The sequence below is a fragment of the Salvelinus alpinus genome, chromosome 1, assembly GCF_045679555.1.
Source record: "Salvelinus alpinus chromosome 1, SLU_Salpinus.1, whole genome shotgun sequence".
Taxonomy (NCBI): Eukaryota; Metazoa; Chordata; class Actinopteri; order Salmoniformes; family Salmonidae; genus Salvelinus; species Salvelinus alpinus.
Genome location: NC_092086.1, coordinates 98,675,123 through 98,699,528, shown reverse-complemented (window position 1 = coordinate 98,699,528; position 24,406 = coordinate 98,675,123). Strand labels below are relative to the sequence as shown.

The window sequence follows — 24,406 nt, the reverse complement described above, 5'->3', positions numbered from 1 at the left end:
CCACTGATAGCACCTTGACCACATTGGCCCAATGATAGCGCGCACGCAAACCGAAGCAGCCAATCATAGCATCCGGCAAAGTGTCAGAACAGAAGCGCTTGTCATTTATGCTCTGCATGCAACCTGGCTGCGATGTGTTTTGTTTGTCTGCACGATAAATGGTATATGACACAGATGGACAAAATTGCATACTTGCCTTTACAACTATTTACAAATGACTATTCTAAAACGAACTGTGAAGGATGGACGAGTCAGAAGCCGGTGATGGGTTTATCAGGATGGTGAAATCAGAGGCAAGAAAGATTTAATGCGATCCTGAGCGTTTTCTCCTGTGCTGCACAGGGTCAATCTAGGCGCATCTTGGCCCAGAGCAACGCGCCTTCCTTCCCCCCATTCAAAGGTCTCCTCTCCGTAGCAGTAGCCAGCCATGGCCCTGGTAACCCTACAGCGCTCTCCCACCCCGAGCGCAGCATCCACCGCCAGCACCAACGCGGGGGAGGTAAGTGAAACTGCGGGAGTTGTTCTCTACGTAGGCAGCGCGGTGGAGGAAACGCTGGGGATGCGCCCGATGTTCACGTCCCTCATCCACTAGGCCCAGCATTGCAGAGGACGTTTTCAGTTGTCAATATAATTTTTTTGCAATTTAGTGACATATTTTATGTAACACGGCAAGACTGTTTTGTATGGACATCATTTAATAGACTTTATGGAATCCATCCGTTTAGAATGGTGAAGTAGTCCAGCCCCGCGCTATTAGCTTCTAAACAAAATCTGAGCCGGTGATTTAGTTACCAGAACAATGCATTAATTGTATATGGCAGCATTTTATTTCTGCCTTCAGTTTTTGTGATTTAAAGACAAATATGTGTTTTATACTGCAAGGCAATTTAATGAAAGCATTATTTCAGGATTTTGCTTAGATTTTTAAGTCATGACATTTGTTTAAATTCCTTGCTTCAGCTTGCATATGGAAGAGACTATAGAGTGAGATTCATCAGTATTGTGCAGCTACTTGCCTAGTTATGTACACCATTACATCACTACTGAGTCAGGGATGTTGCTGTTGGTACCCGCTCGTTTCAATCACTGTCAAAATACTACTGTGGCAGGTGTGAGCTTATATTTCAAAACATATGAGATCATAGATAGTGACATGGTATGGCCAGTAGAGAGCGCTGATACACTGTATTCTATATTAAATGCAAGTGTATTACACGTTTTAAAACCTAACGTAAAGCATCTCCTTCATGTCCCATAAATTCAGTTTAAACACTGGTACATCACTCATCACTCTGATCTTACTAATAAAGCACATGATGACTTTCAAAAGCGAATTAATCCATCATGGCTTGAATTCCATGGAGGCAGGCGCGTGCACACACACACACACATGGCTGTGTGCTGCAGAAATGATGTCATACTAATTACATCATTAAAGATACTGCTGCAGAAATGATTTCATACCGAGTTGGTTACCTACGGTATATAAGTCTGTATACCTCTTTTATATCTGAAAGTATCTAGATTACAATTGTGACTGAGTTTGAGCTGTGGTATTAAATAGCCTCTTTGACATCAGATCCACAGATCAAGCGCAGTCTAGGCCTATGTGCTCTTTTCGACACTGTAACCTGTCATGAAACGCAGAGAGAGAGAGCTTTATGCAGATCTCCTAATGCAACAAACAACCTCAACCACTCTGTCCTCAGGGAGTTACAGCATTGCTACTGGTACAAAGGCCCAATGTCTAGCCTATATTTAGTTACTTGTCCACGTAGATCAAGAGCATCACTTAGTGGTGGTCTATATACCCATAACTCTAAATGAAAGGAATCTCTCTGTCTCCACCAGTCATTGTACTGTGACATTGTGATTAGGTATGGTAGCAAGGGGAGCATGGAAGGACATAGCAGGGGATACGGGTCATGTGCTGCTGTTGCGCAATGCATGCTACTGTACTGTCTGCACAGCCTTGATGGAAAGGTTTCTAGTGGGCCTACAGTGTATGTAACATTTCTGTCTTTCTCTTGCAGGAATTAGGGCGTGATGATGACCGGAGAGCAAATCAGAGGTAAGCCTCTCCATCCCCCATTTTCTCCCTAAAAAAACGAACAAACATATATTTGAATCTAGAAAAAGTAGTTTGTTTGTTTTCAAAGAACTCTTGCATTATGGTGACGTGATCTATATGGAAAACATTGTTGCCCTCCCTAGGTGCCTGGCTAAATTACTGCAGGCCTCTATGTCCAGCTACATATTGGGGGTCGAAGGTCAGCTATTATACACTACATGGCCAAAAGTATGTGGATACCCCTTCAAATTAGTGGATTTGGCTATTTCAGGCACACCCGTTGCTGACAGGTGTATAAAATCGAGCACACAACCATGCAATCTCCATAGACAAACATTAGCAGTTGAATGACCTTACTGAAGAGCTCAGTTACTTTCAACGTGGCACCGTCATAGAACACCAGCTTTCCAACAAGTCAGTTTGTCAAATTTCTACCCTGTTAGAGCTGCCCCTGTCAACTGTAAGTGCTGTTATTGTGAAGTGGAAAAGTCTAGGAGCAACAACAGCTCAGCCGTGAAATGGTAGGCCACACAAGCTCACAGAACGGGAATGCTGAAGTGCTTAGCACGTAAAAATTGTCTGTCCTCGATTGGAACACTCACTACCGAGTTCCAAACTACCGTTTGGAAGAAACATCAGCGCAAGAACTGTTCGTTGGGAGCTTCATGAAATGGGTTTCCATAGCCGAGCAGCCGCACACAAGCCTAAGATCGCCAATGCGCAATGCCAAGCGTCTGCTGGAGTGGTGTAAAGCTGGCCGCCATTGGACTCTGGAGCAGTGGAAATGTGTTCTCTGTAGTGATGAATCACACTTCACCATTTGGCAGTCCGACGGACAAATCTAGGTTTGGCTGATGCCAGGAGAACGCTACCTGCCCAAATGCATAGTGCCAACTGTAAAGTTTGGTGGAGGAATAATGGTCTGGGGCTGTTTTTCATTGTTTGGGCTAGGCCCCTTCGTTCCAGTGAAGGAAATCTTAACGCTACAGCATACAATGACATTCTATACAATTCTGTGCTTCCAACTTTGTGGTAACAGTTTGGGGAAGGCCCTTTCCTGTTTCAGCATGACAATGCCCCCTTGCACAAAGCGAGGTCCATACAGAAATGGTTTGTCGAGATTGGTGTGGAAGAACTTGACTGACCTCCACAGAGCCCTGACCTCAACCCCATCAAACACCTTTGGGATGAATTGGAACGCTGACTACGAGCCAGGCCTAATCGCCCAACATCAGTGCCCGACATGACTAATGCTCTTATGTCTGCTGTGAGGACTTGCTTCCATTCAATGTTCCAACATCTAGTGGAAAGTCTTCCCAGAAGAGTTGAAGCTGTTATATCAGCAAATGGGGGACCAACTCCATATTAATGCCCATGATTTTGGAATGAGATGTTCGACGAGCAGGTGTCCATATACTTTTGGCCATGTATTTCCCTGAGAAGCCGTGCATGCACATGCATTAGGTGATACAGTAATGTATAGTAACAATCTGTTGTGCTCCATCTGGGGGAGGGATTGGTATACATTTCTTTGACCAGGAAATCTGAGTTTCCCAAGGCCTATGGATATTGACCCCTGGTCCTGGTGTCAGTGGGAATTCCAGGACTGGGTTACAGTAGGAAGCACCCAGGAATGTCCTGAAGAAATAACATGGACACTGGTGCAGAATTACACACATTGTAGATAAATATGAATAATGTAATACTAGTATTCAATAAATAGGCCCACACCTTAATGAGCGCTTGCAAAAGAGATGGAACATCTCACACCATTGCAGTCCATTACAGTTCACAAAGAATGTCTCCATCTGGGGACCCTTAAACACTGAGATGTAGGCCTAGTTGTATCAAGGGTAATAACAGTGATAATGGTCCAACACTCAGAGTTACCATTCCCATTAACCACCATTATACATTCCATCAAATCAGAAACACTAGCCAGCTGTATTGCAGAGCTGGGAGTGAATAGCATAGGTGGAATCCTCTACTCAGCTACAGAAGGATGTGATGTCATGGTGTTGTTGTGCCGGGGCTAGTTTTGTTAAGACCTTTTTGGCCTTGCTGTTGTAGTAGGCCTAGTGTTGGCTGGACACTCAGTTCTCTAGTCCAGTGGTTCCCAAACTTTTTATAGTCCCGGTCCCCTTCAAACATTCAACCTCCAGCTGCGTACCCCTTCTAAGCACCAATGTCAGCGCACTCTCAAATGTTTTTTTGACATTTTAAGCCTGCCACACACACTATACAATCCATTTATTAAACATATGAATGAGTGTGAGTTTTTGTCACAACCTGGCTCGTGGGAAGTGACAAAGAGCTCTTATTTATAGGACCAGGGCACAAATAATAATAATAATAATAATAAATAATTTAGCTCTTTATTTAACCATCTTACATATAAAACTATATTTGTTAATCGCAAATTGTGAATAACTCACCACAGGTTAATGAGAAGGGTTTGCTTGAAAGGATGGACATAACTCTGCAATGTTGTGTTGGAGAGAGTCTGTCTTAAATCATTTTCCACACACAGTCTCTGCCTGTATTTAGTTTTCATGCTAGTGAGGGCCGAGAATCCACTCTCACATAGGTGCGTGGTTGCAAAGGGCATCTGTGTCTTAACAGCGCGATTTGCCAAGGCAGGATACTCTGAGCGCAGCCCAATCCAGAAATCTGGCAGTGGCTTCTGATTTAAATTCAATTTTCACAGAACCGCTTGTTGCAATTTCGATGAGGTTCTCGTTCAGATATCAGTAAGTGGACTAGAGGCAGGGCATGAAAGGGATAACGAATCCAGTTGTTTGTGTCATCGGTTTCGGGAAACTACCTGCCTAATTGCGTACCCAACTCACTCAGGTGCTTCGCTATATCACATTTGATATTGCCCGTAAGCTTGAGTTCATTTGCACACAAAAAATCATACAATGATGGAAAGACCTGTGTTGTCCTTGTTAATGCAGACAGAGAAATGCTCCAACTTCTTAATCCTAGCCTCAATTTTGTCCCGCACATTGAATATAGTTACGGCGAGTCCCTGTAATCCTAGATTCAGATCACTCAGGCGAGAAGAAACATCACCCAGATAGGCCAGTCGTGTGAGAACTCGTCATCATGCAAGCGGTCAGACAAGTGAAAATGATGGTCAGTAAAAACTTGTTAATGCAGACAGAGAAGAGCTCCAACTTCTTAATCATAGCCTCAATTTTATCCCGCACATTGAATATAGTTGCGGAGAGTCCCTGTAATCCTAGATTCAGATCATTGAGTGAGAAAAAACATCACCCAGATAGGCCAGTCGTGTGAGAAACTCGTCATCATGCAAGCGGTCAGACAAGAGAAAATGATGGTCAGTAAAAACTTTAAGCTCGTCTCTCAATTTAAAAAATCGTGTCAATACTTTGCCCCTTGATAACCAGCACACTTCTTTCTGTATGTTGTAAAAGCATGACATGGTCGCTGCCCCTATCATTGCATAATGCAGAAAATACATGAGAGTTCAGGGGCCTTGCTTTAACAAAGATAACGTATTTCAAGCTGTCAGGCATTCCCTTGGCAGCAAGAGCCTCTCGGTGGATTCTGCAGTGTACCCAAGTGGCGTCGGGAGCAACTGCTTGCATGCGCGTTACCACTCCACTATGTCTCCTTGTCATTGCTTTTGCACCATCAGTACAGATACCAACATCAGCAGCAGCTACGTTTGGCTACATACGGACCGTTAGTGGAATTCCCGTGAGAGTTTCATGGTTAATGTGATTGGATGTTAATTATTTGACTAGGCTACCTGTATCTGACATTGTGTTGTTATTTCGCTGAACACTAGATGGTTTAATTTTATTTTTGGCAGTGAAACGAGGCTACTCAGGTGAGGGGGGGAAAAAACTCACCCAAATGTATAGCCCCATTGGAAAATATAAATGGACTGTTAGAATATACAAATTTAAAAAATGTGAATCACATTTTTATTTGGCGTACCCCTGACAAGCATTGCACTTACCCCAGTTTGGAAATACATGCTCTAGTCCAACCTGGCTGGGCCAGGGGAGTTTCAGCCTTACACAAGTTTCCCCCATCCGCTAGACATGACACACACAGGGTGGGTTGAGATTATAACATTGATAAGGTAGATTACTTTCTTGGTTGTACAAGGCAGATAGAGGAACGTTTGAAAGGTGGTATAGGGAGAAATTTTGATTATGTAAAATCCTCCTTCAGAGTTGCTTCTGCCTGCAGAAAATGTAGGATGAGAGAAGGTAAAAACACACAGAAAAAAAGATTGATATTAGTGGTTTTGTGCCATTACGTATTTTGTTGTTAAAAGGCTAAAGCAAAGACATTTAACTTGATAGTGATGGATAGTCACCAGAGAAATGCTGCAGGGCGGAGCAGTCACACCATTGATTATTGGAAGTGGCCCAGTCCACATTAGCTCTGCTCATCTTGTCCCCTCTCAGACCCTAGGACCCAGTGATGTCAGCAAGTCTACCTCTCTGAGGGCCATACTGTATCAGTCAGGCAGAAACCTGATCCACATTTACCCCCCAGCAGCCCTTGGTTGTCACAGTACCCTGGCTGCCTCAGCCAGAAAGCTCAAGCACCAGACAGGGTTATGCAACAGTCAAGGAGAGAGGTGTGTTTGCAGACTTCAAAAGGGAAGATGTCCTTGGTGTGTGTCTAACTAGCAGCTTGCGTAAATTGCTTCACACTGGCATTGGATATGTGTTCTGTGATGGAGTTATGGTTCATACAAAGTTGAATATGCCACTCAATGAGTAGCATGTTTCCTTTGACTCAGTGGCTCATCAGAGATCCTCTGGGATCTTCCATGTCAAAGAGCATCCACTCACTCTACAGACGTGTGCTTTGTAGACTGAAGCAAGCTAGATTCCCTGCCACCCAACCCAGCTAATGTGAAATATGCTTTAATGGTGCTTTTGTGTCGGGAGTTCTGATTGCTCAAGCGCGTGCTGTGAGGAGTTAAGCTGCTGCTGATGGTCGGGAGTTGAGGCAGGAGGCAGAGCTGAACAGACGCAGCAGAAGTCTGAAGACTGATCCTCACAGCCCAGACGGACAGGAGGGGGAGACGGACGCACCAGACCAAGACAGGATACATCATCGGACTATTGAACCCAATCTGCACCTTTTTACAGGGAAAAAAGGAACCCAGGGCTATATCAGTTATTATACTTTGGAAAACAAATTCGTTTTTGAGGCACAAAATGCTTGTGAATGTATTTTTTGCACATGGATGTGCTAGGAAGCTATAAGGGTGGAGGAGATTTTGTGAGGAAGCCAGTAGACACCAGAGAGCTACTGAGGGAGAGATCCAGAATCAGGATGCATCTTGTGGTGGAGCCTTCACAGGAAGCCATGCTTACCATGCTGCCTCACTTTGTGAAGAACGCAGTCCTGAGTCAGAGAGAGATCTGGCGAATGTAAGTCCTCCACACACTCAGGATTGCCTCTCCTTGAGTGAATCTCTCACTGGCATTTCTATCTTGATAAGAGGTAGCACAATGGCGACAATGGTTTGAATGGTTGTAACTTGTAAGTGTGCACCCTGCATTTTCTGTATTAGTCATTAGTCATTTATTTGGATAGCTCTGTGGGTTTTTTCCAGGGTTGACAACTTATTTTTTCTTATACATCAATACAAATTGTACTTTAATCTTACATTTGATCGTACTGTTAGAATTGCTTACGGGCATTGTTTTTATGGCTGTCTATTTATTCTTGAGTGTTCTTAAGGTGAGTTTACACAGGCAGCCTAATTCTGATCTTTTTCCACTAATTGGCCTTTTAACCAATCAGATCAGCTGTTTTGCCAATAATTGAAAAAATTATCAGAATTGGACTGTGTGTAAACTCAGCCTTAGAAAGATGGGGATATGCTCTGATTGTTTTCAGTAATGGTGTAATGGATGGATCAACAGTAGCTGGAGCGTTTTCCATAAAGCTTTCTCTTTAAGTCTATACATCCATCTGTGATTACTGCTATTCAGTTCATCCCATTTACAGTACATCAGACATCTGAAGATGAGCTGTTATGGTACCCTACCCAACTCTCTGACCTCTTGATCGAGGCCACCCTCATCTTTTTCAGGACATTCTGAAAAGGAACAATGCTATGTAACAGCGGGGCAGAAACAAAAGGTCTTGTGATGGACCCACTGTCATACCATGCTTTGTTTGTGGTGGCAGAGCGAGAGGGCAGCCTGCCTGTTAACAAAGCCCAGTTCTGTTCCTCCTGGTCAATGTTGTGGCCAGCAAACACCCAACTCTTTTCTTCCTGGACATTGCTAAGTCCAAGGAAAAACTATATTTTATCCGGGGGTGGTCAGTGCCTCGAGCACAGGGGTTTGGGCAGTCAGGAGAGCCCATCCCTGGCCAGAGAAGGGAGGGATAGATGGTGGTGACTGAAGAAAGGCAGAGGAAATATTTCAGTGGTGGGCTCAATTATCTGCCCCAACGATAGGTCAGGGGACCTAACCACGTTCTGTCAGTTTAATATCTGAGGGAAATATTTCATAAAGGAAAGATCTGCTCACATTTACTTCCTGATGAATTTGGGAACATCCTTTCCTGCTAGTCACTAAACTTTGGAAAAGCAGTTAACAGCCATCCCACCCTGCCTCTTCCCACTGTAGCTCTGCTCTCTGATTATGCGCATTCTACGTCTCCAGGTCATTTGTCTCCATTCCTGGACAAAAACAACCTCACTCATTGACAAGTGAGAAGAATACTGTGGGTTGGACAGTTAATTGAACCACATCAGCCTTAGGAGAGTCTGCAGCAGGGCATCCACATTCCACATGATCATTTTCAATGAATGTTTTGGCTCCCTGAAGTGAATGCACTGGTGATTGCATAGTCTGTTAAATACATAATGGAAAGGAAAGTAGGCTATGGCTGGGTAGTTTTGTGACAACGGACATACTGTTAATCTGTGGATCTACTTAAATGGAGCACAACAAAACAGGGAAGAGACACCAAGCAGGTGTAAGAAGGAGTGACTATTTCAAATGTCCTCTCTGTTCTAGAGTAGAACGCCATGCTACTTACTATAGGTACTGTGGAGTGCAGTGTGCCACAGACGGTGCTTAAGCTGTTGAAGCAGTACAATGATTTGTCCAACATGCTATTCAGATATGCTGATGATCTGTTGCCTACTTCCAGTACAGTCTGTACTCTTTCTTTCACTTCTCTAATGAATGCTTCCCCTGTGTGTTACAACATCAAACCACTAGAAACCCTATTTCCCTGTCTGTCTGTTTCAGCCTCAGCGAGAGCTTCTTCATGGTCAAAGGAGCTGCCCTCTTCCTGCAACAGGGCACCAATGCACAGGGACCCAAGACCCCTACACACCACAAACACGCAGGTAAACACACTGGCACACCACAAACACGCAGGTAAACACACTGGCACACCACACACGCAGGTAAATACATACTCTTGACACACACTGGGCCCATTGTTCATTGGCCCTGTTCACCCATGACTGCGTGGCCATGCATGCCTCCAACTCAATCATCAAGTTTACAGACGACACTACAGTGGTAGGCTTGATTACCAACAACGATGAGACGGCCTACAGGGAGGAGGTGAGGGCCCTCGGAGTGTGGTGTCAGGATAATAACCTCAGGAGATGATTGTGGACTTCAGGAAACAGCAGAGGGAGCAGCCCCCTATCCACGTCAATGGGACAGTAGTGGAGAGGGTGGAAAGTTTTAAGTTCCTCGGCGTACACATCACAGACAAACTGAAATGGTCCACCCACACAGACAGCGTGGTGAAGAAGGCGCAGCAGCGCCTCTTCAACCTCAGGAGGCTGAAGAAATTTGGCTTGTCACCAAAAACGCTCACAAACTTTTACAGATGCACAATCGAGAGCATCCTGTCGGGCTGTATCACCACCTGGTACGGCAACTGCTCCGCCCACAACCGTAAGGCTCTCCAGAGGGTAGTGAGGTCTGCACAACGCATCACCGGGGGCAAACTACCTGCTCTCCAGGACACCTACACCACCCGATGTCACAGGAAGGCCATAAAGATCATCAAGGACAACAACCACCCGAGCCACTGCCTGTTCACCCCGCTATCATCCAGAAGGCGAGGTCAGTACAGGTGCATGAAAGCGGGGACTGAGAGACTGAAACAGCTTCTATCTCAAGGCCATCAGACTGTTAAACAGCCACCACTAACATCGAGTGGCTGCTGCCAACATACTGACTCATCTCTAGCCACTTTAATAATAAAACAATTGATGTAATAAATGTATCACTAGACACTTTAAACAATGGCACTTTATATAATGTTTACATACCCTATATTTCTCATATGCTCTCGCTAGATGCACTATTGTAAAGTGGTTGTTCCACTGGATATCATAAGGTGAATGCACCAACTTGTAAGTCGCTCTGGATAAGAGCGTCTGCTAAATGACTTAAATGTAAATATATGTATATACTGTACTCTATACCATCTACTGCATCTTGCCTATGCCATTCGGCCATCGCTCATTCATATATTTTTATGTACATATTCTTATTCATTCCTTTACACTTGTGTGTATAAGGTAGTTATTGTGACATTTTTAGGTTAGATTACTTGTTAGATATTACTGCATAGTCGGAACTAGAAGCACAAGCATTTCGCTACACTCGCATTAACATCTGCTAACCATGTGTATGTGACAAATAAAATGTTATTAGATTTGTTCAGTGAACCGTGACAATGCCACTGCTAAAGTTCAATAGTTCTATTTAAAGACAAGGTAATATTGTCTGAGGTTGGCTTGGCCTTTGTGGTTGAGCCTGTGTTCAACCCATATTCACTGAAGGATTACCTGGCCATTGACTGCCCTCGGCAGGTACTTGTCTGCTTTTAGCTTTGATATGTTTGTCAAAGTAGGTCCAGGTGTGACCCTAGAGCCTGCCTAGTAACCCGGCGAAGGGAGAAGACAAACCATACAAGGGGCTTTATAGATCCTGCTTGTTTAATTTTTATTTTTTTTGTTCCCATCAAGATGTTACATAAATTCACCAAGCTAGACTAACCCTCCTGCAGCACATATGATGTTACCTCATTGGTGTGTGTGTGTATATGTACGGGTAGGCCTATGTGTGTGATGCAGCATGTCTTATAGCAGGGTTGTTGTTGAGATTAGTTAGATCGGGGAGTGCTATCCCCTCATTTGGAGTCCTAACACACCCCTCCCCTCCCCTATGATACGCAGGTTACTCACAAGATCAATGTGAGGATCACTCCAGATTTCTTGATTACATCACCAGACGTTCAAGTCAATGCTTAGCTCTGATTAACCTGCCATCCATTTATCTGTGTGTTTACGTGTATGACAGACTGCTTCTGCATGTTTGTATGGGTTTAGCTGAGGGTTGTACTTGAGATTAGATGTTATGGTACACCATTCCCATTTATTTACCCGTCTTGTCATGAGATGTAACTTCAATACAGACGTGTTGTTGTGGCTGGTATTGGATCACCCTGCAGGTGGGCATAATCAGAGGTACCAGTCTAAGTAGGGGCCTGGATAGCAGAGCTGGACACAGTTATGCAATATGTCTGATTATGAGGCTTGCTTGATCTGGATTATGGTATGCGGTTCTCTTCTCTCCCAGGTGACTTACCTCAACATCTGCAGGTTATGATTAACACCCTCCGCTCTGAGGACCGCATTAAACTGGTGAGTCAAATTCCCATCTCAGATGTACTTACCATCCATCTTTATTGACAAACAAATGCTACACAGTGTAACCTGTTCTTCCTGTTCCCCAGGCTGTACGGTTGGAGAGCGGTTGGTCTGACCGCGTGCGGTACATGGTTGTGGTCTACACCAGTGGTCGACAGGACACAGAGGAGAATATCCTGCTAGGGATGGACTTCACCGATAAGGACAGGTACCCGTCTTTCCTCCTTAGCCAGCAGTATTACACTACAATATGGTTTGTTGTTATCATAGAGTAATAATCTATTCCGTTGCATAATTCCCAGTAAAAGCTGCTCTATCGGGATGGTGCTACCGTTATGGAGCGATACGAAGATTCATTTAGATGGCGATGGGTAAGTGCTACTCTTCTACATACTGAGGATACAAAACATTAGGAACACCTGCTCTTTCCATGACAGACTGACCAGGTGAAAGCTATGATCCCTTATTGATGTCACCTGTTAAATCCACTTCACTCAGTGTAGATGTAGTGGAGGAGACTTTTTAAGCCTTGAGACATGGATTGTGTATCTGTGCCATTCAGAGGGTGAATAGGCTAAACAAAAGATTTGAGTGCCTTTTGAACGGGGCATGGTAGTAGGTACCAGGCACACCGGTTTGTGTGTCAAGAATTACAATGCAGCTGATCTTTAACGCTCAACAGTTTCCCATGTGTATGAAGAATGGTCCACCACCCAAAGGACATTCAGCCAACTTGACACAACTGTGAGAAGCATTGGAGTCAACATGGGTCAGCATCCCTGTGGAATGCTTTCGACACTTTGCAGAGTCCATGCCCCGACAAATTGAGGCTGTTCTGAGGACAAAATTAGTGGGCTGCAACTCAGCATTAGGAAGGTGTTCCTAATGTTTGGTATACTCAGTCTATACCCTCACATAAATATACATTAAACTTTCCACAAAGGTATGGTATGTGTCACAGTGCATCCCACAGACATTAAGTTGCATATACAGTCGACCATGAAGTACCTCTGATCGTTTAGCCTGTTCAAACAGCCCATCCCTTTGACACAGAATGAGTTGCTCTGCCCTCCAGTGGGCAGTCCAGTCAACTACAGGCATTTTCAATTCTCCATGTGGCAGATGAGTTCTTGCTGAGCTGTTAGTCATCCCTCTCTGTGCTGGAGGAATGTTCCATTGGGATGTGTCCTGAATAGTCCTCTAAACCCTTGTAGCTCAGCCCCTGTTCGTGCTCCCAGACCCCTCTCTCTAATCCTTCATCTCTCTCTCCTCAGAGGATTTAGTGTGACCACAGGAGGACGATCGCATGTCTTCAAGCCTGTTTCTGTGCAGGCCATGTGGTAAGTGTCTGGTTGTTTTTGGATTTGATACTGTATTTGGGTACTTCAAAATAGAATTGTCTGGTGACCTTTATATTCCCTGAAACCATACAGTGACTGTACTCTACCATGTTGGTTCCATTTTAATATCAACAATCAATGAGTGGAAAAACAAACTAGTAGATGAATTATTCAGGCTGGTAACACTTTGATACTGAGCCCGCTGCCAGTTGTCCATGCACAATCTGCTGGTCAATAGATGCCGCTATCATTACAATGTGCATGCACTTTTCTTTTCATTCTCAGCAGACTCATCATTTTCTCTGGGTTTGACAGGCCTTTAAGTATATTCTGAATTTCCTGTGTCATTAAAAATCAATGATTAAAAGACTGACTCTATAATCAGATAAGTGGAATAGCTTCTGAATAGTTGCTGTTGAGAACCTGTATTAAGACTGGGAGCTTCTTCTACCTGTGTGGCTTCAGGTCTGCCCTGCAGATCCTCCATAAGGCAAGCGATATGTCTCGCAGGCACAACTACTTCCCAGGGGGCATGGCCCTCACGTGGATGGGGTTCTATGAGAGCTGTATCACCTCCGAGCAGAGCTGCATCAACGAGTGGAACACTATGACCGACCTGGAGACCACGCGGCCCGACTCACCTGCCATGTTCCTCGACCGGTAAGACCTGAATCATCCGGTTTCGTAAGATTCAGTTAAGTCATTTTTCTTATGATTAATTTCAAATTCTAGTTGCAGTACCTTCTGAGATTGGTAATGTATGTCCATCAGGGTAAACCGGGCCTTTCTTGTTTTAATCAAAAGTGATAAATGTGTTGGTTACATTCATAATTGAATTGATATATTGACATATGTTGTTATTCAGGCCAACGGAGAGAGAGAGAACAGAGTGTGCAATCAAAGCTAAACTACGCAGCATGATGATGTTCCGGGACCTGGAGAATGTCACTTCCAAGGAGGTGTGTGTCGCCACTCACCAGGCTTTGTACGGGCACACAGATCAGTTTGTTGTGGAAATTAACTCTGCATGGTATAACCTGTCCTCCCCCTCTCAGATCCGTGTGGAGCTAGAGCAGCATATGAGCTGTAACCTGAAGGAGTACAAAGAGTTCCTCGACAATGAGATGCTGCTGATCCTGGGTCAGATGGACAAAGCCACACTCATCTTTGACCACCTCTACCTGGTGAGAACCTTTCCCTAACTTTACATCCTAATTGTCTCTTTGTATCCCTAACACTAACTAGTAACTACAGTCCTCCTCGCTAACCTCTGAACTACTGTCACAACTCTGTTACTGTAACCCTGGTGTAGTTAGTTTGACCTTTGTAACCTGACGGAGTAAGTTGTCTTGATATTCATTCTGTGTTTGTCTTCTCTAGGGCTCTGAGTGGAATGCCTCCAATCTGGAGGAACTACGGGACTGTGGGTGAGTGGACGTCTCACAAACACGAAAGCTATTTCACTAGAACGTCTCCTTAACCACCCCTGCTCCCTAACCATCAGCCCTGGCTCACAAACATAGTGTTGTATTATTCTGTATTCCCATATGAAGGACAATAGATGTCAGGTCATCTCTCCTTCATAAGACCTACCAATAGAGAAATGTTGGTTGTTGGAACACGGATAGCACCACTGAACGAGATACTGCCCCACTGGAACGCAACCACTCTTGTCAAGAGGGCGCAACAGCGCCTCTACTTCCTACGGCAGCTGAAGAAATTCAGCATGCCACACCAGGTCCTCTCCAAATACTTCCACTGCACCATTGAGAGCATCCTGACCAAGTTGCATCATGGCCTGGTACGGGAATTGCTCCGTCCACTATCACAAGGCCCTCCAGCGGGTGGTGAAGACGGTCTAGTACATCACTGGGACTGTGCTCCCAGCCATCCAGGACATCTACTTGAAACTGTGCCTGAGGAAGGCCCACAGCATCGTCAAGGACCCCACACACCACAGCCATGTGCTGTTGACTCCCTTACCATCAGACAGACGGTATTGGAGCATGAGTTCTGATACCATCAGACTGCCGAACACTTGATCTGGATTTACCACCTGCACTGATTCTCTGCACCTTAGCACACATGCACTCACATTCCCACACACACAGATATACACTGAGTGTACAAAACATTTCCATGACATAGACTGACCAGGTGAATCTAATGAAAGCTATGATCCCTTATTGATGTCACCTGTTAAATCCACTTCAATCAGTGTAGATGAAGGGGAGGAGATGGGTTAAAGAAGGATGTTTAAGCCTTGAGACAATTGAGACATGGATTGTGTATGTGTGCCATTCAGAGGGTGAGTGGGCATGACAAAAGATGTAAGTGCCTTTGAACAGTGTATGATAGTAGGTGCCAGGCAGGCACATCGGTTTGTGTCAAGAACAATAAAAATAAAGAAAAATCCTGGAATGAGTAGGTGTGTCCAAACTTTTGACTGGTACTGTATATGGTCCACCACCCAAAAGACATCCAGCCACTTGACACAACTGTGGGAAGCATTGGAGTCAACATGGGCCAGCATCCCTGTGGAACACTTTTGACACCTTGTAGAATCCATGCCCTGACGAATTGAGGATGTTCTGAGGGCAAAAGGGGGTGCAACTTAATATTAGGAAGGTGTCATTAATGTTTTAGACACTCGGTATACACATCAACATTTATTTATTATTGTTGTTGCATTATCGAGAAGGACTCTGCCAGTAAGCACTTTTCATTGGCCTGTGTATACCATGTATATCCTGTACATATGACAAATTCAAACTTGAAACATGTTTTTTTCTTCTTGATGCAGTGTGGGCTACATCCTCAACGTGACCAGGGAAATAGACAATTTCTTTCAGGGCACGTTCTCCTACCACAATATCCGGGTGTTTGATGAGGAGGCCACAGACCTGCTGGCCCACTGGAACGAGACCTACAACTTCATCGTCAGAGCGAAGTGAGTGCCTACTTGTCAAACAAACTAAACCCTACTTCTCGAACAGCTAACTAAAACACGTCTTGCAGCATGTGAAGTATTTACTGCAGAACAACAAAGGAAGTGTAGATTTAAGTAGTGGGTAGTTCCTCTGTGTCTGGGTTATTTTATACACTAAAACTATGTGGAAAGCCTAGTCACTCTGGATTAGACTTCTTCAAAATTAACAGGGTTTTAATGTAAAACATTATTGCCCCACAGGAAGAACCAGTCTAAGTGTCTGGTCCACTGTAAGATGGGTGTGAGCCGGTCAGCCTCCACGGTCATAGCGTATGCCATGAAGGAGTATGGCTGGACTCTGGAGAAGGCCTACAACTTTGTGAAGCAGAAGAGGAGCATTGCTCGGCCCAATGCTGGCTTTATGAAGCAGCTGGCCGAGTACGAGGGCATCCTGGATGCTAGGTGAGTCAGGGTATACTGGGGTACTGTACTGGTATATGCAGGTTTGCTCCGGTATGTAACCAACTGTGCTACATGAGGAGCATCTGCCACTCATTCTTACTCCACTGCAGTCATGAGGTATTGGTTAGTGCTATCCTTGGGACGTCCCTAGGGTTGCACATTTTGGGGAATATTTGGAGGTGGAAACTTTCAATGGGAATATATCCAAATTAATACCATTTTAATTGTAGATGTTTTTTTTGCATTGGATATATTTACCATATCATATTTGTTGTGCCATGATGTCCTTGAGGAGCAGATTCAATGCATGAGCAGCACAGCCAATGGGTGTGAGGGCAGGACTCCTCCACTTTAGATAAAGCATGTCTGGTTGGAGGGGTGTATGCTCGGCGAAGAACATTCAGAAATCTCTTCCAAAACACATTGCCTGTGAGCATCAGAGGTGAACCAGTTGCATACACAGCTCGAGCAAGACATTCATCAGCATTTCTCTGACTACGTTCCTCCATTGAGTCAAAAAAAACTTCTGGAGGAAGGATGGACCGTGAGCTGTTGTTATTGATAAGGTGTCTGATTCATAATTTTCACCTCAAATAGAAGTAGAGACAAGTTCCTTCAGCACTCACAGCACTCACTGTTTCGTCTACATTAGCTGCAGTGAAATGTCTCCACACATCAGATAGTGCCTGTGACATTTTCCTGTAAAGATGATAATAAAAAATAGATATTTTTTAAATAAATACAATTCCATGTACAGATAAATAGTTAAGCAGTTAGATTAAACAACTCCTTTAAGATAAATGTTTTCAAATGAAACATGTATGGAAACAGGTGAATTATCACTCCTCAGTTAGCAGGCTCAAGCAAGCTTAGACCCACATGGTAGCAAAAACTAGCAAGCAGAAATTGTTAACAAGTTAGACATGATTTAAACACACTTTGCTGTAGGCTACTATTTAGAGGTAACAAAAAATCATGTATGTCATATAAAATATATTCACCCCACCCAGTATTGTAATCAAAACTTACCAGAAAGCATGTAGTCCTTGGCTCAGACAGTGTAGTAGTGTGGGCTCAATAGCATTTCATTAGTGTGCATTCTTGAGAATCAGCTGTACATGTGATGGAAGAATGCACTGTGCATGCAGAGGGTTGCAATTCCATTGAATTGGGGATAGTTTAACCAAAATATGCCACAAGATCTAGAATTGCCTTGTGCATCCCACAAAATGTTCATAAGCTAACTTTTTGATGAATTTAAGCAAAATTCCCCAAAATTCCCGGGCTTAACTTCCCCATAGAAAGTTTCCGGAAATGTATAGGAAAGTTTCGAACCCTTTGCAACCCTAGACGTCCCTACCGCTTACCTTAACCACTATCCTAACCATAATCCTGACCTAACCCTAACCTTCATTTCAACTTCAATGGGTTAACATCAGAGTTGGGATGTCCCAAGGATCACAGGGAGCAAGGACCCTGAGATATTTAACCTCATTATGCTCAACCTAACTTGCTGCCTAGAGGTCAGGTCAAATGTGACAGTTAATTCACCACAGTAGTTGTCTAGAGGGGGTCAGCTAAGGTAAGCAGTCTAAGGTTATTAGCTTATAATTAGGTTAGTAAATAGACTGCAGGTCATTGTGACTGAATGATCCTTAAGTTTTATTAGTGGATAAGCATCTAATTTTGTCTGTATAAAGTGTACTCTCTACATAGTGATGGGGTTAGAATAACCATAATGTGTTCCCCAGTAAACAGCGCCACAACAAGCTGTGGAGGCCTGAGGGAAGGGAGGACATCCCAGATGAGGCGTCTGGCCAGTGTTGTGGTGGAGAGGATACCCCCGTGGAGGATGAGGCCTGGGGGGGAGAGGGCTGCAGTGCCTCCCCCTGCCGGGGCCTGGAGGTGGACGCCCTGGACCCTCTCAACTACAATTACTACTTCAGACGGCTGTCGGACACGGCCCTGGACAGCGAGCCCTCCACCCCAGTGCGCGGCCCTCCCCTGCTGGGCATGGAAAGGGTGTTCATCGAGATCGAGGATGTGGAGAGGGACGCCCTTCTGGAGGATGAGGGCTTCCCCATGGCCCAACTGGCTTTGCCCGGGGAGGGCACTGCCGCCCAGACCTGTGGGGGCCGCCTGGAGCCCCTGGAGGACATGAGGCTACGCCTGGAGTTCAGCACGGTGGAGGAGGAGGATGAGGAGGAGGCGAAGAAGGAGGAGGCGGAGATGGCCGCCCTGGCCCGGACACCTGCAGGAGGAGATGGAGTGACGGAGGACGAGGAGAGGAAGGATCAGGCCAACGTAAACCGCTTCAACAACGAGAACGCCAACAACAGTAACCGCCTGGCTGCCAAGCGCAGCTGCCCCGCTGCCTTCGACGTGAGTGGGACAGTAATTAATACCTGTATCTATAAGAATTATGCTGGTTTGCTTACTTTTAACTTGAACTGGCTTGGGGTTAGGTTTGCGATATTAAGTCTCTAATTGTAATGCTGTAAGGGTAATATTTCTGTCATTATTTGATCCCATTTCATTTAAGGGATCATCATCTTATAGGTGTCCATAATCTGTTTTATTAGCTTCGAGACCTTAAATCAGGTCATGTCCTTGGTCCGTTACCCTGTCACTCTCTCTGTCCCTGACCATGCATTCCCTCCCTCTCTCTGTTTCTTCTGTTTAGGACAGTGCTAGCACAGGAAACCCTTACAAAGTGAAGCCCTCCTACCAGTCCTGTAAAGACTGCCTGCGTCTGCCACCAGGGCGGCGCTGTGAGCGCCCAGCAGGAGGCCGCAACCACCGCCTTAACCCCACACGCCACTGCGGGGTGGTCCCCACTATCTCCATAGACCCCCCTGGCACCCACTTCACCAACACTCCCACCCCCCACTCCCCCTGTGCCCTCCCTACCACCATTGCCCGCCTGGAGGCCTACCGCCAGCGGCTGGTGTCGCCGATGAGCTGCGAGGAGCTGCCCCGAGACAGACACTGCTCCCTGGAGACGGAGGACATGGACGAGCTGCAGGAGGAAGAGGAGGAAGAGCAGGAGCCAAAGCCAGGGAGGGAGGCGGGGACTGGAGCCATCACAGAGCTCACGTTTATGAAGCTCAGCTTGGAGGGGGAGAGGCCAGCGGGTCAGCCTCCTGGTGTGGAGTTGCAGCCTGCTGGGGTGGAGTTGGACCCTCCTAGTGGTGGAGTGGAGCCACAGCAGGAGCAGGAGGCCCTGGCCCAGCTACAGAGGACAGGGCTGGGGCTGGTGAGGCAGAGCGCGGAGCAGCTGGAGAGGCTCTCAGGACTGGCCATGGAAGGTCCACTCTCAGGGGCTGGGCTGTCTGAGCAGATGGACCTGAGCTTGGCGGTGGAGGAGATGGAGGTGGAGGGGGATGTAAGGGTGCATTCTGAAACCCACATCCCTTCTACCAGCTGTGTGGTCACAGCCGCAGACCCCCAGATGAACACCACCCCAGTGTCGTACCCCCAGTGGTCCACCCAGACTTGGACCCCTGTGTCCTCCCCCCATGGCTCCACCCTCACCCGGAGCTTCAGCAGCGTCAGCCTCCACAGCAACTGCGGGGGACGCCCAGGCCTGGTCAGGCCGCGCACCCAGGAGATGGAGACCCGCATGAGGCTGGCCGGCCTGACCGTCCCCTCCCTGCTCAAACGCTCTAGCTCCCTGGCCAAACTGGGAGGCCTCACCTTCTCCACCGAGGACCTCTCAGACCTGGCTGATGATCAGGCCCAGCTGTTCTCCACCGTGCCCCCAGCGCTCTGAGCCCCCATCCACCCCCTGGAGCTGACTGTGTTTTCAGTGTCTCTCCTCCAGACAGGTTCCATGTGTCTAAACCACCTGACCGTGTAAGAGCAGTTTGAAGGAGCTGGGAGAAATTTGCCAGGTGTCCTGGAGACATGCCTGAGACATATTAGCAGCATGTTGGCTGGAAGAAAGAAATAACTAAAGATTTCCTATTATAGACTGAGTGTACAAAACATTAAGACCACCTTCCTAATATTGAGTTGGACACCCCTTCCCCTTTTGCCCTCAACAGCCTCAATTCGATGGGGCATGGACTCTACAAGGTGTCAAAAACATTCCACAGGGATGCTGGCCCATGTTGATTCCAATGCGTCCCACAGTTGTATTAAGTTGGCTGGATGTCCTTTGGGTGGTGGACCATTTTTGATGCACACAGGAAACTGTTGTGTGAAAAACCCAGCTACTACCATACCCTGCCAAACTAAAAAGCCAAACGTTTTTTTTAATTTTTAGGGGAATCTTTTGTCTTGCCCATTCACCCTCTGAATGGCACACATACACAATCCATGTCTCAAGGCTTAAAAATCCTTCTTTAACCTGTCTCCTCCCCTTCATCTACACTGATTTGAAGTGGATTTAACAGGTGACATCAATAAGGGATCATAGCTTTCAGCTGGTCAGTTTGTCATGGAAAGAGCAGGTGTTCCTAATGTTTCGTACAGTCAGTGTACATGTACTCTGTTTATCAATCCAAATAAGAGATGCTATTGGAGAAGATCCACTCGAAGGAGCTCAATGAATGTGTGCAACTGTTTTGATTCATTCAGCGTCTCATGTGCCCCTGAGCATCTCATGTGCCCCTGAGCAGACTAACTGTTGAAGATTGAATCCTAATTTTCTGTATATTCCTCCCTTGTTACAAGCTGTTTTTGTGTCACCAAACAACAACTTTATCATATGAGCAGCTTCCTGCCTCTTCAAGCAAAGCAGGGTACCTCAGTCAGAACACAAGCATCTCAAGACTATTTTGGTCCAATACTGTTTTTGTTGGCTTGCCTCTCCTCAATGACTGGCTCAGCCAGCTCTCCTCCAATGAGGTACTTAATGTAATAATGTCTTGAAGTGGTCAAAAGTCCATTCATAACGGTCTAGAGTTACGCAAGCTGTCCTCATTGTCACAACTAGAGCTTCCTCATGGGGAGCAGAGCAGTAGACTGACTGGACTTATCACACATGCTATGGATGATTGGAAGAAACAGAGAATAAATATTAAAATTCTCTTCTGGATTCAGTTCTGTATATTTGAGGTAGTTTAGAGGGAGCATATACACTTTGGTTTAGTTTTGCCACAGCTGAACTTTCACCACTTCTGTGCAATGGTAATAGGTACAGTACTTCAATGATCTGATTAAGAACTCATCATCATGTTTGATAGGATTTGTGGGCAACTGAAAGAGTTCAAATGGTTTTGTGACTGGATTTTACAACACTGCATTAATCTACTGTAGCACTGATAATCCTCTGCCCCCCCCCCCCCCCCCCCATGCCTTTATCCATCGTCCCTGCATCACTCTCAAAAGGCAATCAAATACAGTAGGTTGATTTTCTGTCTGTTTAGTTTTGGCATCAACATGCTAGTACATACTCTGCTCCCCTTCTGGTTCACACCTTTGTGGTACTGCACTGTAGAGGCTTTGTTAACCGGCTTATTCAACTATCAATGTGCCACAGCAACAGAGTAACATTAGACTACCTTTCTTTGTACTGCTAAGAAATACTAATCCGTTGATCTGCATAAGCTACACAAGACAACACTCTGAAGGCCCAGGCACAAACCTGGTACTATGAAGTGACCACTGAGTTGTTGCTATACATTGAAGCAGAACGCCTGTTTGAACTGCTTGTTTTTGCTCTCCCATTTAGTGCCAGACCTGGGAGTGTCCCAGCACTGTCTATGATGGCTGCAGCAAAGCCTAATGTGATTTAGCTGGAGCTGTTTGTGGCAGAAGGAAAGAAGCAGCTTCTCTCAGCCTTTTCCATTCGTATGGCAACGCTATCAGCCAAACTAGGAAGTTGGGACAAAAACAAGCTGAGGCGTTGTAACAGACAACTATCTATAGTTGCTTAGAAAGGGGTTACAATTCTGGTTTCTGTGGCAGTCTGTAGAGAGAATATCACTAGCCACTAGGAATTGTTTTGTTTACAGCAGACATGAGCATCTTCCAAAGCTGTTGTAGAGCCGCAGTACAGTATGACTGGGGCCACTGCCATCATCCCACATGTATCACCAATGTTACATTAACTTATCTTCCTTATTTATTTGTACATGTTTTTATTATATAATCTAATATGCATTTGGTTGAGTTCTTTGTGGCCAGCCTAAGCTTAATTTGCCACACGGGTGTTATTATGCTTTGAAGTTGTGTTTTGTCTGTTATAACTACTGCATTTGGCATGAGTGTGCAAGGATAATGTGTGATGGCAGTGTGTGTGCAGGCGCATGCAAATTATATAGATTTTATTACCACCATGGTTATAATATGAGTGCGATGGGAAAGGTGTCTGTGTGCAAAATAACAGTTACTCCTTGAACTATACGTCATTGTCACTTATGCAATGGTCTATACTATACATCATGTAGACTGGTTTGCTCTGAGTTGGGATAACAAAGAAAATGAAAATCACTCTTAATCAGCTGAATATCGCGGCATGTGTTACATTAGTAACTTTTGTTAGTGTTTGTTACTCCGAGGTACTGGTCAAAGCAATTTGCAATTTAATTTAGGTTCAAGTCACAACCCAATGGCTTGGGTTCTGTGGTCAATGAACACTGGCTGTGTTTAGACAGGCAGCCCAGTTCAGAATTGACCAATCACGTCAGATATTTTTGAGAGCTAATTTGATTGGTCGAAAGACCAATTAGTAAAAAAAGAGATCAGAATTGGGTTACCTGTTTGAACGCAGCCCTTGTGGCTTTTGAGTTATTGCACTGTATGAATTTCCCTGTGTTCACTGGTGGGTTTTCAATGATCAAAGACGTTCTCTCACAGGTAATACAATTATTTGAATGGAATGGTGATCCAGTTCAGCCTAGTCTACCACTTGTGGTTAGTGTGGTCACCATTTAGGCGTGATCATTTGGTGCGCTTTATTCAAGCCTACTGTTATACTACCTTCATGTGGCTGTTATAAGCGTGATGTAATTTATGACATAATGGGTTATAAAAGTTTACAGAATATCCTATAAGTTCAACCTTTTATTTCATGATACTGTGATGATACTTTGGTTAGCCAGTTGTGCTCAGCTTTAGGCCATGCTCATAGCAGTGAACAGTAGGCTGTGTGGTGGATTTAAGTGCTGTCAAAATGAGCGTCTTCACCAAATGCTCCATCACCACTGATGCTATGCTTAAAGCTACTGCACTAGGTTTGATTGTTTGCATCATTTGTTTTTGAGTGATGTAGAATTATAAAAAAGTGCCTTAACCCTGGCCTTAGCTCTGGCTGGCCTAGCTACATTGCAGGCTTAACCCTGGCCTTATCTCTGACTTGGTGCATCGCAGGCTTTGCAGAGTCAAAGGCCACTTGCCCTCTGCCCCATAATAATAATCCTGTTGCTCACACAAACCCACAAAGTACACATGTTCACACACAAGCTCTCACTCCCACACGTGCATATGCTTGTCAAGCTCATCAGTTGCTTGGGTGATCTATTATTGAAACCAAAGTCTGAGGGGTTTATTTGGACAAATAGGCACAGAACCAAGTCTTATCTACATTGCCAGGCATCTTAGGGTTCACCTGCCCTTACTGACAATCCTTTAACTGGTCAATGCTTTGAGAGAAATGGAGACATAGGAAGAGGGGGATCCTTACAGTAGTTCATGTCAAGAGTACAAGTTGCCATCTTTCCTTGATGTTCACCCCTTGCAAAAACATCTTATTGTATATAAGCCACGGCATGAATGAGTGAAACCGCCTAAAACATACATAATCAACTTGAGTGATATTTGTAAAAAAAAAAAAAATTTTAAGCGGTGACTTATTGTTTGCACTGGCTGTGTTGTGTGATGCCCTTTTTTATTTTTACATTTTGTTAAGGATGTCCAGTCAATGTGTATCATGGAAATAAATAATTTCCTATTTT

General features: G+C 45.0%; 1 protein-coding gene across 2 annotated transcripts; it reads left to right on the top strand.

Moving 5' to 3' along the window:
* The first annotated feature begins 24 nt into the window (after nucleotides 1-24).
* LOC139536184 (protein phosphatase Slingshot homolog 1-like) lies at nucleotides 25-24,406 on the top strand. Of its 2 annotated transcripts, XM_071336473.1 has the most exons (16): nucleotides 25-161; nucleotides 343-499; nucleotides 2,034-2,071; nucleotides 9,343-9,443; nucleotides 11,704-11,768; nucleotides 11,861-11,982; nucleotides 12,077-12,145; nucleotides 13,049-13,114; nucleotides 13,580-13,774; nucleotides 13,980-14,073; nucleotides 14,170-14,298; nucleotides 14,495-14,541; nucleotides 15,918-16,064; nucleotides 16,305-16,505; nucleotides 18,257-18,887; nucleotides 19,189-24,406. In XM_071336473.1, the coding sequence occupies exons 2-16, from the start codon at nucleotides 428-430 to the stop codon at nucleotides 20,275-20,277; spliced, it is 3,066 nt and encodes a 1,021-aa protein (XP_071192574.1). In that variant the 5' UTR covers nucleotides 25-161; nucleotides 343-427; the 3' UTR covers nucleotides 20,278-24,406. The 2 variants fall into 2 exon arrangements, with proteins under 2 accessions (XP_071192574.1, XP_071192563.1); XM_071336462.1 differs by lacking the exons at nucleotides 25-161; nucleotides 343-499; nucleotides 2,034-2,071 and adding an exon at nucleotides 7,063-7,500.